This window comes from Podarcis melisellensis (assembly GCF_964234715.1).
Source record: "Podarcis melisellensis genome assembly, chromosome: 2".
NCBI classification, from domain to species: Eukaryota; Metazoa; Chordata; class Lepidosauria; order Squamata; family Lacertidae; genus Podarcis; species Podarcis melisellensis.
Genome location: NC_138529.1, coordinates 77,475,880 through 77,491,240, shown reverse-complemented (window position 1 = coordinate 77,491,240; position 15,361 = coordinate 77,475,880). Strand labels below are relative to the sequence as shown.

General features: G+C 40.1%; 1 protein-coding gene across 1 annotated transcript in view; it reads left to right on the top strand.

Moving 5' to 3' along the window:
• NUP210 (nucleoporin 210) overlaps positions 1 to 14,222 on the top strand; it is a 94,575-nt gene extending 80,353 nt beyond the window's left edge. The window contains exons 31-40 of the mRNA XM_081898376.1: positions 35 to 210; positions 2,220 to 2,437; positions 4,671 to 4,807; positions 5,633 to 5,756; positions 7,029 to 7,175; positions 7,978 to 8,225; positions 9,321 to 9,537; positions 10,254 to 10,349; positions 10,457 to 10,537; positions 12,077 to 14,222. Coding sequence (XP_081754502.1) covers positions 35 to 210; positions 2,220 to 2,437; positions 4,671 to 4,807; positions 5,633 to 5,756; positions 7,029 to 7,175; positions 7,978 to 8,225; positions 9,321 to 9,537; positions 10,254 to 10,349; positions 10,457 to 10,537; positions 12,077 to 12,177 — 1,545 coding nt within the window. The 3' untranslated portion in view covers positions 12,178 to 14,222. The remainder of the gene's footprint in view (positions 1 to 34; positions 211 to 2,219; positions 2,438 to 4,670; positions 4,808 to 5,632; positions 5,757 to 7,028; positions 7,176 to 7,977; positions 8,226 to 9,320; positions 9,538 to 10,253; positions 10,350 to 10,456; positions 10,538 to 12,076) is intronic.
• The last annotated feature ends 1,139 nt before the right edge of the window (positions 14,223 to 15,361 follow it).

Here is a 15,361-nt window from a genome sequence, read left to right as displayed (position 1 = left end):
CAATCTCATACTCTGTTTTCCCCTATTTCCCTAGGTGGCTCCTATTTCCTACTTGAGAATATCCATGAACCCAATTTTCCGTACACAAAACCATGAAGCATTATTGGCAATACCATTGGGCATGACCTTGACCTTGACCATCTACTTCCATGACAGCTTTGGAGATACTTTCCATTCACAAAATTCTGTGCTTAGCTTTGCAGTCAACAGGTACTTGTCTATATAATTAGCTTAATTTTACAGGAGATATAAATAGCTGAGTATGTGAGAGGATTCAAGGTACTGATACCTCAGCAACTGATGATCCCCTTGGGTTAGCTGTTTAAACATGTTCAGTGAACAGATAAAAGAACTGAAAAGTGTGATTTAAAGCTGGTATACTGGTGCTTTGATATGATATGATCTGAACAAACCACCCACCTGGAAAGTGATCAATGCATGTCTTCCATGGAATTACTCCAAGGCTTTGCGTAAAGGTAAAGGTACCCCGCCCGTATGGGCCAGTCGTGTCCGACTCTAGGGTTGTGCGCTCATCTCACTTAAGAGGCCGGGAGCCAGCGCTGTCCGGAGACACTTCCGGGTCACGTGGCCAGCGTGACGAAGCTGCTCTGGCGAGCCGGCACCAGCGCAGCACACGGAAACGCCGTTTACCTTCCCGCTAGAAAGCGGTACCTATTTATCTACTTGCACTTAGGGGTGCTTTCGAACTGCTAGGTGGGCAGGAGCTGGGACCGAATGACGGGCGCTCACCCCGCCGCGGGGATTTGAATCGCCGACCATGTGATCAGCAAGTCCTAGGCGCTGAGGTTTTACCCACAGCGCCACCCGCGTCCCTAAGGCTTTGCATATATAGGAAAAAAGAAAGGAGACTGCTTAAAAGTTATTTAAATAAAAAAATTTAAATCTGCTCAGGCCAAATCAGTGCCTTGAAATCGTGTCTTTTCCCAGTTGGATTAAATAGTAATTCTAAACACATTTACTTGCCATAAATCCCACTTGTTCACAGAACTTTCAAGCCATTTTACTGAGCATCAAATACTAGTAATTTATAAAGTTTGCTGATCCTTTATTGGCATATTACAGCAATTGCAGCCCAGTGTCTTTGCCTGGGGTCTTCTTTTCCAGCTCCCCAACAGCTAGTGGGAGATATCATGTCTTCTCCCACTGGCAGTGGGGTTTGAATAAGGCCAGCCAGTGAATTTGGCCAATCACAGGTGGGCCTGAAGTCAGGTCCCAGGTGGGTGCACCTGACCAAGGACTCCTATGGGAGTCTTCACTCAGGTCAGCCCCTTACACATAAATTAAGACTGCCTACGGACCCAGCAGCTCAGTCATAACAGGGTCTCCCACCCTGTCTACCCTTCTGCAGCATTAGAACTCCACCCAAATGTGCATGAGTGTGTTGGGGGTATGACCTTGCTATGGAAGTATTGGTTGCTGTATTCATGACCAGGCAGGAATTTCTCCTCCAGTTGAATTGGGCCTGCCTAGGTTTTTTTGCTTACCTCATAGCAATCATCACAACTTGTGGTGGATAAGTCATTAGGTTGAATCCCTAGTCAAGGGCAGAGGGGGGGTTGGTAGGAAGCCTACCCCTCCATAGAATCAGGGTATCCCACTAAAGGGGTCCTAGGGTAGGTTCTTCTGCCTGAACACCCAGACGGCCATAGCACTCTCCAAAATGGTGATGCCGATGGGTTGCACCTCTTTGATGTATGTCATAGGGCAATCCTAACCCAGGATCAACTCCCGATAATGATCAACTAGCAGGTGGGCTAGATATTTCGGGACACACCCAATGCCTATGTCAAAGCCTACTTACATCAGTAATCAAGATGTGGCCTGCTTTTATCTCAAAACATAAAACTGTGGTTATAACTTCTGTCCACACACCCGGCCTCAAGGGCGGCAGACTCACTGTGCCTGGGCATGCAAATGACTCTTATCAGTTGAAAATGATTATTTATAAGTGGCTGGTATCTGGTACTATGTACATTTGCTTGGAAATACTGCAGAAGGAACTGTGTGTTGGAGTTCAACACCTTCCTAATGTTTAGCTTTTGGGAAATATAGATGTTAACACAACTTTCTGTAGCATGTGAGGGATGTGGCTATTTTGATCTGCTGTCTTTTGACTTCTCTTGATTCTGGGATATAATAAAATGCTCTTATTTCCTTGGATACCACTTTTTAAATTATTCACTACTTTTTGTCTATAGAGATGATTTTGTACAGGTAGGGAAAGGAGCCTCCAACAACACGTTAATAATCCGAACAATGAATGTCGGACTAAGTTTGCTTAAAGTATGGGATGCAGAGAACAGCATTATTGCCGATTATGTGCCTCTTCCTGTGCAACATGCCATATACCCTGAGCTCAGAGATATTGTCAAAGGTGACGTCCTTTGCTTAACTTCCTCACTGGTAAACCAAGAAGGTAAGGAATCAGAATAATAATTGACACTAACTGAGAATTGTGACAATAAAATAGGGTGTATGGCAACATTAAATTGCCATGGAAACTTCATACAGTTGTAGATGCAGCACATTTTCAAAACAACCAAATACATTATTCATTATGTTGTTCTACTATCAAATGTCAGGCCCTATCCCTGCTAAAGAGATGAACCAATTTAATCAGCTCCCCTGTCTTTAACTATATCAAATCAATACGTCATTTTGCTCTGAATGGTTGTCATTTCTATTGATCTTTAAAGGAGTAATATAATTGAATTTTGCTATACGTATATGGAAAAAGTAGAGGGACCACTTTTTATGTGAAGTAGGTCATGAGGCAGACAATCAAATTTGAAGGAATGCATGTCAGAGAGCCGAAGTGATGGCAGTCTTATTTATATAAATTTTGAAGAAGAATATTCATAGAGTGATATACAGATTTCAGAGGATGGGTTAAAACTAATATGGTGCTGGTGTTGGCATGAACCTGCCAGGATGCTGATTAGGAGGACAGGCCACACAATGCATGGATGAGAATGTGGCCTTCTGAAATATGCTAAATAATTCCACTGTACCAGAAAAAGGTACTTCAAAGAAAGCTAATACACCATCCATGGGCAGTTTTAATGTAACCTAGGCTGGGATAAAGTGGGCAGACTGGTTAAGAAGCCCTGTTAAATTTTCTATCAGTGCCTTTTTCCTCTTGCTCTACGTGTGTGTGTGTGTGTGTGTGTGTGTGTGTGGTTGGTGCAGTGGGAAGACTAGCTAGTTTACTCTAAACTGCTTACCTTGTTGCCTTTAGTCTTTGTTGCAAATGCTGCTGGTTCTTCAGTTTTGTTTTGTTTTAAATCCTGTTTACTGTTTATCTTCTGCTAGTTGTATGTTACAACTTCTTTGTGAACAATTATAGTAGTCCCTTTGGGAGGGGGAATCCAATTACCCTAAATGAAATCAGATGAATATCGCTTGGGCCAGTCATATCCCCACTTTTCAAAGCTGGTCTGGTTTGGAAGGCCCCTTTTTCTATCAGTGATGCTTTGGGCTTATAAATAGTATTATGCTCTTAGAGGCAGCTATCACCTGGGAGTCATTTAAACTGCTCAACATGTAGGCTAGAGCTATGAGACAAGCCATTTGGGGCAGTTTTCTTCATTGGATCACAAACTGTGTTTTTCTCAGATGTTTGCACTTCCTTGGAGGAAAAACGAACACCCTCAGTACATGACTAGTGTTACATCAGTTGCAGTGCTTGCATGCCAGTGTTTTCCAGTTATCAGTGCTTATACTATGGTGGGTTTTTTTAGATTTGCCTTGAGAGTGTCTTTAAACCTCTTTTGTTGTCCACTGGTATTTTGCTTTCCATTCTTAAGTTGGGAATAGAGTAGTTGCTTTGGAAGACAATAAGAAGCACGAACGCAAGGCAAAAAGGAGAAACGAGCTAAGAGGAAGGCACGTTTGGCATACCCTCACTGCGATCAACTCCCACACGGAAACCTATGTCCCCACTGTGGAAGGACATGTGGATCCAGAATTGGCCTCCACAGTCACTTATGGACTCACTGTTAAGACCGTGTTCATTGAAGACAATCTTACTCGGCTACGAGTGATCGCCAAAGAAGAAGAAGTGTTACACCATGTCGGTGCAATGGAGCAATTTTGATCAGGACTCATGTCGCACCCATAAAGAGTAGAGCAGCATTAAGCTTAACTCTGAAGGACTTCTTCACCATTCTCTTTATGGCCAGATAATCCCCCTGTCTGCTTCCTGGCTGAGTGGCAGCAGTGACTAGTGCTGTGGCTTTTGCTAAGGCAGCTGCTGTGACTGAACCGGATGCTGGGCTTTAGGCAGGATGTAAGACAAAAGCAGAAATCCGAGCAGGGTAGATGTAGCTCTTTTGCAGGCTGCTGCAAAATATGAACAAATGCATCAGGCCAGACCTTCCCGTGTTTTTCCTTGAAAATCATTGTTCCTCACTAGATGGGTGTCTGCCCCTGTTTGCAAAAAAAAAAAAAAAAAAAAAAAAAAAGTGATCTCACACTCTGTATGCATGCACACATTTTTATTCAGTTTTTATCAGCCATGGCACATTTAACATTTAATTTTCAGAATCAGCATCAAGCTCCATGTTACATGCAATAGGTGTTCTTCTTGAGTAAGACTACTGAAATAACTTGATGTAGCAATAGTTAATCTGATTATATATTTTTCACAGGTTTGGCAGGAACATGGAGTTCTTCTTCAAATAGTCTTCTTCAGATTGATCCAAAGACAGGAGTAGCAGTAGCAAGGAATTCTGGAACTGTTACAATATATTATGAGGTCCATGGATTGCTTAAGACCTACCGGGAGGTGAGACACTTCTGAATTTCATTTGTCATGTTGCTCTGGGTGGAGACTTCCTGTGACTAAAAGGAAGCATATGCAGCATCTGAGTGTCTTTTTCTCATCAGCTGTCCCCACATACCAAATTGCTTGGTAAATTTCTTCAAGTTTAAAAAGCAGCTTTGAGATTTGATCTGCAAACTGTTTAAAGGAAATGCCATCTTTTCAACAGTTCTGTGCACCAAGCTGCATTTTAAATTTTAGGAGAGTTGCTGAAAGGAAAACCTCTAATGAAATGCTTGTGGATATCCCATCTAGTCGTCATCCATGTCAAAAGCAGCCATGTCACCTAATATTACGTTTGCATCCGTCTGTTATTCTTATATGACAAGTTTCATCTGTGCAAAGCTAAAATGCTTCTAAATTCCAAATAGCTTTGACATATTAGTATTCTATACTTGACTAAGTGGTATGGGTGAATTAAACCTCTGGTGAGATTAAGCTATACTACAATTTTGCTCTGAAAATGTTCTGTCTTCCAAGTACTGTGGGCAGGATTCTCCCAATAAGCCCTGCCAGTGGAAGCTCTGCACAAGGACTTCGGCTTGTACAATGGGGCTTTCTTCCCGCCTCCCTCCACACGCTCCCCAAAATTGGCTTGGAGTGGGGCTCAGAGAATCCCAAGAACAGCACATGGGGGAGGAGAGGTGGAGTTGCTTGCACAGACAGAACATTCGTCATTTAATTCGACTCTGCATAGCCAGATCTTTATGCACAGACGTTTTTTGTGGCTCAGTGGGAATTGCATCCACATAAATAAGTGATAGTATGATCTCTTATTTTTCCTTCAAGGTGTCGATTAATGTACCTCAAAAGATTGTGGCAACACATGGAAGTGGAATGAAAACAAGTTTGCAGGGCACTTTAACTTCGAAAGTTGTAGTTAAAATTGGGCATGGAAGCAAAAATCTGAAAGGTACCATATTTATTAACTTTATGTTTGAGTGTGAAAACTTGGACCAAACAGGCAAGCTTTTCTATGTAACGTTAATTTTATGTATAAATACTACACCATTTATTATCTCTGTGTACAGCTTGTTGAGTTTCATTATGGGAAGGCATCTAAATAATTATTTTAGGGCATATGTAATTTTTCACTTAGCTGAATTAATGATGTTCAATATTAGTGGAGCACATACCTTTCATGGAAAAACAGCCAGGTTTCAGCCTCAACACAGACATGTATTTCATACATGCCCCATAATCCCCCTTAGGGTCCTTTAAATGTAACGCATTTTGAAAGCTTTACTGGGGAGCAGAATATGATGTTAATAAATCAATAAACTGGGTGCTGCTGCACTTCTGCTAGTTTGGGTGGAAGCCCACCTTGCGTGATCCTTCCCTCTTGTTAAAGAACAGGAGAAGAAAATAAGAATCATGATTGTACACCCATGCTTACGTGCAGATATCCTGCCTCAATTATGCCTTTATATGATCAGCAGAGGGGAACACAATCCTTTCACTCCTTTCACCAAAAGTGACAATTTTTGAATGAGTGCATTTGACCAACCATCTGCCAAACTTGTGATCGTTCAATACTTTGATCTTTATTCCTTTTGAAGAACTTAATTTAGAGTTTGGGAGGGTGTTCTGAGAACATATACCTCTAAAATTACTTAGAAGTATTTCAGATGGGTGCATGTTGAAAGCATAAATAGTAATTTCTGTGCCATTTAACACACGTTTAATGATTAACAAGCAAGCATATTTTAACAATGCAATGCTGAGTACTCAGTACTTTCTGATATATTGAATACGTGTCCAAGGGAACTAGTGCTTCATTTCAATCCAATAATAAATGACACAATTTATCTTCTTGACAACCTCTGGAAAACACATTAGTGAGACTTCCATAGTATACCAGGCGTGCTGGTTACAAGGCCTTGATCCAAAGTTTAAATGAAGTGAAATTACCTGTGGCTTAATATGACCTATCACCTGACAACACTTTATACCTCATTCACTCTCAATAATTATTGTTGTAAAGCTGTCAGTGTTAAATGCTTTCATGTCATAGGTGAGAAAAGGCAGCTGTATAAGTCTTCCTGCTCTAGTAAATGTCTCTTGCTTTATATGCTTAATGGTATAAAGAAGATTACAGTTAAATTTCTTACTACCAGGTTATGCTATTTCTTTTAAAAATGTTTGTTTTTCTTCTATTTTAATTCTTTTACACAATTTTCCTTAGGAGAATGTTCACCCGCCCAGATTGAAGTAATTGAAGAAATGAGGCCCCAATCTAGTATCAGTTGCCAACTTCATTTCAACAATGATATATTTGATTTTCCAGCCTCTGAAATTTTTGCAGCAGAACCTGGGTTTGATGTAGATTCAGGTAAGACAAAAAGAAGCCCCAAATCACACCAAGCACTCTCCAGTCCGTCGTGCATGCTATGGTACTATATTTATCCTGTTAAGATAATACTGAGTAATGAGTTGAGGGAGCAAAAATAATAATCCAGTACATAAGTAATAAAGTAATAATGAGCGACATGGGAATATAGAGATACAAATGTGCCAAACAAGTTTAATGATGATTGGATAGAACTGCAGTGTTAAATGAAGACAACACAGCAGGTGATAGCAAGCTGCTTTTCAGTGTTTGCAAACACCCTTGTTTCTCAGTGCTTCAAAACAGTGTAAAACATTGGACCTGGAAAGCTCTTTGCTCATGTCAATTTCAGTTTGCAAGCACAGAACACTGTCTCTTATGTCAACTCTACATATGACGTTGACTGTGGTGTTTTCATGCTAAGGTTGCCCTATTGACATTAACTGAGCCTCTGAATAAACATGCTTAGGACTGGAGTGCAAAACATTCAACAGTAACACAGTGTAGAAAACGACAGTGGTACCTCGGGTTACAGATGCTTCAGATTACAGACGCTTCAGGTTAAAGACTCCGCTAGCCTGGAAGTAGTACCCTGGGTTAAGAACTTTGCTTCAGGATGAGAACAGAAATTGCATGGCGGCACAGCAGCAGTGGGCGGCCCCATTAGCTAAAGTGGTATCTCAGGTTAAGTACAGTTTCAGGTTAAGAACGGACCTCCAGAACAAATTAAGTTCTTAACCCGAGGTACCAGTGTACACTGAGGGGGAACAAGCTATTATTATTCAAATTGTTCTTGGTTCTTTAGGACATTATACTTGTTCCATCACAATGCACAGACTTGCGGACAAGCAGCTAAAACAACTGAGTATGAGCAAAACGGCTGTTGTTGTAACAGCTTCAGTCCAAAGCAGCCATTTCTCAGAGTGGATCAGTGCCGAAGTGCCATTTAATCCGGGATTTTACGCTAATCAGACTGAAATTGCCTTGAATAATCATTACACAAGTTCTGATGTGAAGATATTTGGAGCCACTGAAATTCTTGAAAATCTTGTGGTAAGTCATGACCAGTATTTTCAATTTGTTAATGTCATGTTTCCATGAGCCAATGTGGATACCACGCACAGCAGTCCAATAAACAGCAACATTTGAGCTACAATGAAAAATTCAAAGCAAATTGGATTTCAGGCAGTAACAGAAATTTGGGGTGTAAAGACAATATCCATCATATTGTCAGTCTTTGTATGAAAAGTTAAAAATAAGTTTAAAACAGGTACTTTAAGATGTATTTTATTCACTGAAGGAGACCACTGAAAGGAAGGCAAAGGAAGCACAAACTTAGATCAGCTTGGGCTTTTTTCTGTGCACTACACTATTCTGCATATATATTTCACATAGTTACTGTTTTGATTTCCTGTAATTAGGTGGGTGTTATCTAGGCCACCCAGTGCAAATTCTCCTTTAATTAGTTACATTAGTAAGCTAATAAAATTAGAAGTCAAATTAATTGAAGTTCATCTTTATGTGAATATACCCAAGGGTGTGAAGTAGAATTTAAGCAGTCATTAAAGGAAACAAATACTCATATTGGTATTCAGCTTCATAAATTGAGGAGGGGGAATACCATTTGCATTTTAGCTACCCTATTTTTAATACAGAAAGGTAGGGTTGGCAAGGGACTTGAACAAATGAAGACCAAAAATTATTTATGATACCATAACACACCTTTGGGAATATCAGGAGAGAGAGAATAATGTTCTACATAGTACTCTGCTGCAGATATTAAACTATAATCCATAGAAGCACCATTAGAAAGAGATACAAGAAATGCACAGCTGACGTGACTTGGAGAAAAGACTGTCCAGCTTGGTATGGCAGGTCATCTTGAGCAGAGGGTGTCTATCAAATGGCTAGAGAGCATCTGTGAGAGCTCACTCTTCCAGGGGAAGGGTTCTCTTTAATGGAGAAGTGCCATCAGAAGAGGGAAAGAAAATAACATTTTTAAAAAATCGAATAGATCTGTCTTGGTTGTGCATCTGACACAGGGCTCAAGTGGCTCAAAGACAAATTAAGAGAGGGGATACGATCCCGCAGTACAATTTTTCTCTATCTCTGAGTGCTGTCAGTAAATAATATGTGTTTATCTTGTAGGTGAAATCTGGCTCACCTCTGGTGGTGGCCTTTGAGAAGGAAAGGTCCTATGGCTTGCCTAGTTATGTAACATATACTGTCAGCTTATCAGATCCAAGACTTGCAAGCAAAGGGTCTCTGTCTACTACACTTACCATATCCAGCACAGGGACTGACCAATCTATCACAATCCCAGTGACAATGCTTTATGTATCTGACAGACCCTTATCAGTGAGACGTAAGTTTCTCTTTCTATATCTATACCTTCCATTGTAGTAGTCCCTTTTAAAAAAATATTAAATGTGTTATTGTAAACGTCAGCGTTTTTAGTGCTGGATTGGCATACGTTTTATCTCCAAAGCTATATGTAGGCAAATGTGGTAGTGTACCATTGCTAGAACATAGATTTTATTGCATAAAGAATGTTCCTAATTTGAAAAAGTTCAGAAATTCAGTGTCAGTTTGGTATTCAATGCCTCTGTGTTCACCAGCATCCCAGAATCTTTCCTTTCTATGGCAGGTCTTCATGCTTCCAAAAGGGAGGGGACCCAGAGAGTGGCATCAGATCTATGGCTTTAGTTGAAAGAGCAACCTGGGAAAGCACCAATCTCTGCATAATTATGTTTGGGTGCATGCATGGGAATTTTTGCTGTTTACTCACCACTGATCTCTCAGGAGGCACAGCATCATACTCTTAACTGATGATTCCTTTATTTATATAGCTTTATTTTAAGGATAATGGTATAACATTTTCAGGGGCTCTAGAAAGCAATTAATATTGACATTTAAATATATTTTTGAACTGTCACAGGCATGCACATTCCAAATGTTACTTTGAAATAATCAAATAGTGTTATTTAAATAGATAGCACAATTGGATTCAAACCAGTTTAGGGTGTTAGGTCTATTTATAATATGGATACCCATATATCTTTTTTTCAATATGATCCTCAGATGAACCAAGCTTATTCCAACACTTCCTTGATTCCTATCAAGCCATGTTTTTCACACTTTTTGCACTACTAGCAGGGATGGCTGTTACAGTAATAGGTAAGTGTCAAGGGGTTCTGAAGCATCCCTCCACTCCCCCTTATTTTTTTCAAAGTTTATGTGATTTCACATTAATTTCTGCCACTTTGTTCTGCCATGTCTTTCAGTGCACTATGCTATTTTCTCACCAAAGGAACAGCTCACTCACCCAGCTTTTCTCCCAAGGACGAGTCCTGAGCATAGACAACGTAAGCAGATCTTAAACCATTTTAAATTGAAATAAACTTTTCGCGCTTAAACTATATTCTACTGCATAAACATTGCAGCAAGGGAGAGTGTTCCCCTCAGAGTAGACTGCCTGAGCCAAGTGGCATAACTGTACTTTGCAAGATACTGAAACTTGCCAATTTTGACTCTTATCATCCCACACAGGTTTTTTATTTAATTGTGGCTCCTCTGAGCCAATGGGAAGACTAATTTTAGTTCCATGCTTATGAAAGGAAACTACAAGAAGAACTGCAATACTAAACCAAATCCTCTCTTCTTCTTAAAATGGCACAACTTTCAAAGAAAGTCAATTAGCTCGTGATAAACCCCGAAGCGATGATTTGCCCTTCTTTTTTCTTATATAGCAGGATGGGGAACTTGTGGCTGTGGGTGTTTTTGGATTCCAACTCCCATCAGCATGGCCATTGGTCAGGGATGATGGGAGTTGTAGTCCAACAGTGTCTGGAGGGTCAAAGGTTGCCCCTACCTTCTCATTCACAGAACACAACATTTGGAAATGGGAGAAGAAAGTTTGCATTTTCACTAAATCTGTAGACTTTTTTCAGCTGCTATCTGTATAGTGAAAAGCAGCCCCAGAGACTGCAGTTGGGAGAGGATAGGATGGAGGAAAAGTGTTGTTGATCCCTTTCCCCACCCATCATTTGTAGGTCCCCAGCTGCTTTTCTGCCTATTGTCATCTTAAGGCTAGTTCTCAATGACCTGATAAAATGTGGCTGAGCTTTCCTACTTCAGATTGTCTACACATGTTCTTCCATAGAAAACAACTTCTCTCACCATGGAAACCTGGACAAGGACTCTAATCTAGCCTTTACCTGATGTGCTAATGTTCTGTATGGAGGAGTGTTGCTGGGGTTTTTTGTGGAGGAGTTTTCAGTCATGCGAGACCCCATCTGCAATCTGAAGTGTTATTTGTGAGAAATAGGTCTTAGCTGGTAGAACACTTATTCAGAATAGCTGGTTGACGTGGCATTTTGCTTCATTTGTTCCCAATATTGTTATTTAATATTCAGTCTTACAATGTTACATCCTGCCAATAGCTCAAGGCAGATATCCCTCAAGTGAGTGTGAAGATTTGAGCATTGAGGATTTATTGTCATGAGATGACCAGGATGTTGGCATGTGTGCTTTTCTTTCTGAGAAGCATTTCCCCAGCACTCCGCAACCTGCTTGCCTACCTGTGCTTCCTCATTGTCCATGCTATGAGTTACTTCATGATATGAGCCATTCAACATAGTGCTGTAGCAACCATTCCATTACTGCAAGCTTTTTTTTTTTTGCACTCATTTTTCTTCCCTTTGATAATGCTTGAATGCAATTGCTTTTCTCATTAAATGATGGCGAATGGTAAAAAAAAATAACACAGGAGATATTTTCAGAACAGCATTAGCCTGAATCATGTTTTTGTGGCTCCATGAAGATCTTTAACACGAAACAAACAATCTAGCAACATCTTTATCATATATATGAATAATAATGCTGCCTTTTGTTTATAAATGTAGGATTTCCTGCTCGATCTGCACCTTCCTTCAGTTCCACATCTTCCGGCAGCATTCACGGCTCTCCCACCAGACTGTGGAGTCCTGGTTATGCTTCACAGTAGACAGAGCTTTTTTCCACCTCTCAAAAGACTCTTGTTTGTATTTTAAAGTACTAGTGCTTTTACTGGTAACTAATTCATTACCTGATGATAACTTGTCAAAGCTTAGCTTTTTGCTCAGTTTATTGCGACTCTCTTTCTTTGAAGAATGCAACAAAATTTCTGTATACCTTTTTAATTCACCATGCCCGTGCTATTTAAGGGTAGTAGAATCTACTCTTCCACAATCTGTCATTATTAGCAGTACTATCTGGGTGCTGGGAGAGGAATTTATGGGTAATGCCCAGTATATGTGTTGATCTAGCTTGCCTTTTCTTTCAGTTAATATTAGTTGTACCTCCTAATTGTCCGTATCAATGCAGTGCATATGTTTGTTTACTTCCTGTGGAAATTGTATTTTTATAGTTTCATAATGAGGCTTAATATAAATAAGGAAGAGAGATACAAGGACATAAGCCAAAAACATGAAAGGGATATATGCTTCTAGAAGACTAAAGTTTTAGTTTGGTTACAGATTTTATTAATTTATTTTGAGACTCAGGAATGAAAGTGCTGCACTATTACATTCTCACACCCTTTAGCCTTATAAATAATTTGAATTTTCCAGTTTAGAAAGTAGTTATGCTGTAATAACTATTGAATAGTTGTGCCTTTATTGTGCAAGAACTGTAGTAGGGTCTCCTCTCACCTAAAAATAGTCAGCATACATTTCACCAGTTGCTGCAAGTACCAAGACCCTCTGCTATTTACCTGTAAATGAAATTTTTATTATAGTTATTATTTGACTATGCAGGGTGTTTTTTTAAAAAACAGGAAGTTTTATTTTAATGAAAAGTTTATTTTAAGCTGAGTCTTTTTTAAAGAAAATAATATTGATATAAAGTGGGTGATCGTGTATTTTTTTAGTTCTTTGCAAATGTTAAATACCTCAACAGAAACTGGCCACATTTGGGCATTATGCTAAATCAGCACTGGTGAACGTCTTTAGTTCCATGGGCCAGATCCTTATCCAAATAGGTCTCGTGGGTCAAATTTGGACAGGTAAGTGACCTACCTGTCAATCTCTTGGTGTTACAAATGACATTTCTATCCTTTGAAGTGCCAAACGTCTGGAAGGCAAGGCATTCCTAAAGGCAAGCTTTCCCCCTTTGTTTGCAGCGAAACAGCTTCTGAAATTAAGGGGAAAACTTGGTTCTAGCAGCACCTTGCTGCCTGCTGCATACTTAGAAAATTAGCCAAATTGAGCAAGTAGGGGTGCACAACAGAGTTTCCTACAGGGAGCTCTCTTGCACACCCAGATCCAGCAAGGTTGCCCCTGCTGTGTTCCTGCTTTGTGCAGTGCTTCAGAGGCTCCCAACGATCAGTTTGTTATTAGATGCTTTGGAAGATGCACAAGGAGGCTTTGGCCAAGGGTGCCTTTTTGGTTGAGTCAAGCCCCACCTTTACCTGTATGATGCCATGTGTAGGGAACACCCAAACCACCCTGGTGGGCCAAAATTGGCCATACAAAACAAGGAAATGCAAAATTGGCCTGCAAGAGTAAGGTTCCTCACCTGCGTGCTAAAAAAAAAAATAGCTCCAAGGATGAGTCATCTGAATCCTAAACTGTGACCAATGCTGATTAGAATATTCAGATTTATAACCCGTGGTTTTAAGTTGCCTTGTTTCAGTGAGCCAAAGCAACAAAGAATTCCAGTTTGTCGAGTCTGAAGAATATGGCAAGTTGTGATGAATCTAAATTAGAAATGCAAGCTTCCACATTCCTCCTGGGTGCATGGGAGTGGGGCTCATACAAGCCCAAAGCCCACTGTGGTTTATTGGCCAAGGCTCCAATGTGGCCAGTGAGTCTCAATGAGCATCTCTTGACCTGATACTGTGGCCTGGATTAGGACCCTTATACTTGAAGTGCTGCACGAGTGTCATGGAAATGTGAATAAGGGAGGGTACACAAAAGAGCAGCTCAGTCCTCACAAACTGACTTCCGCAACAGGAAATATTTTTATTTTTGTTATGCTGTCTATATGGTTGCGACCTTCCCACATGAACGTGGTATGGTATAAATTTGGACTGGAAATGTCACATTGTTTCTTGTGGACTTTTCTTCCTTCTTTTTTTCATACAATGGCTGCTGGGAAGTTCAGCAGTGTGGTTCTTTGATGCCATAGCAGTAAGGAACTCAAAGATTGACCTGGAGTAATTGCTTCTAAATTCCAATTCACTAGCTCAAAGCTTCTCAAATGCCTGATTGTTCAGTATTTACTGGGCCCAGAAGTAGGTCGCTGCGCAAATGCAGTATTGCCAATCTGCCAAGAAACAAGACTGCCAATAAAATACAAAGGTGAAGTTTTTGCAGAGGTTCAACAAAAAAGAATGTGATGTTTACCAAGTGAATATTCTCTAGGTCTGGTCTTTGGACTGTGGGTGACATCCAGCTGTGGCAGCCCACTTGTGCAACAGGTTTCTGCTCAGGCAATAGGCGTTCCCTTTCTTTTCCTTCCTCCTACAATCCCTAACTGATCCAAAACTGTCATGAAGATTTGGAGTACCCCCTGGAATAGATCAGTGACATGGGGTGGGGGGCTACAAGAGGCAGGAGAGCAGTGGGGTCCCATCACATTATCTGATGTGACATTGGATATCACCCACTGCCTGGTGTTGGAATTGTATCATAAACACCTTCTTTTCAACCCTTAGTGTTAATAATTAACATTCAACAGGGAGCAGTTTAGAACAAGAAATCTTAGTGCCTAATTCTAACACTGTGAGTGTATGTGACTGTGAACAATCCTTATTGTGATGCTTTAAAAAATGTCAATGCAGGGAATATTTCATGGAAAATTTGAAAGTCGTACAAAGATACTGTGACAAAGTTGTATTTGTATATTGAAAACACAAAGTTTTGTTTGGTTTCCTAGTTTATTTGCTTGAGAAATAAAGATATGCTTTAACACATAAGCATTGCCTGAGAATGATTAAATATACACATTCAACCTTTTTGTAATATAATCGTGATGACATGGATGTATAAATTGGTAACAAGGGAAGGGAAAACTTATAAATGCAATACATAATAATAATAATAATAATAATTAATAATAATACAACAACAACAACAAAAGGCTCTGGAAGAAGAGCAGGGGGGCGTTGACGTTAACTGTCTTTTCACAATGTCCATGTTTTTTTTTCC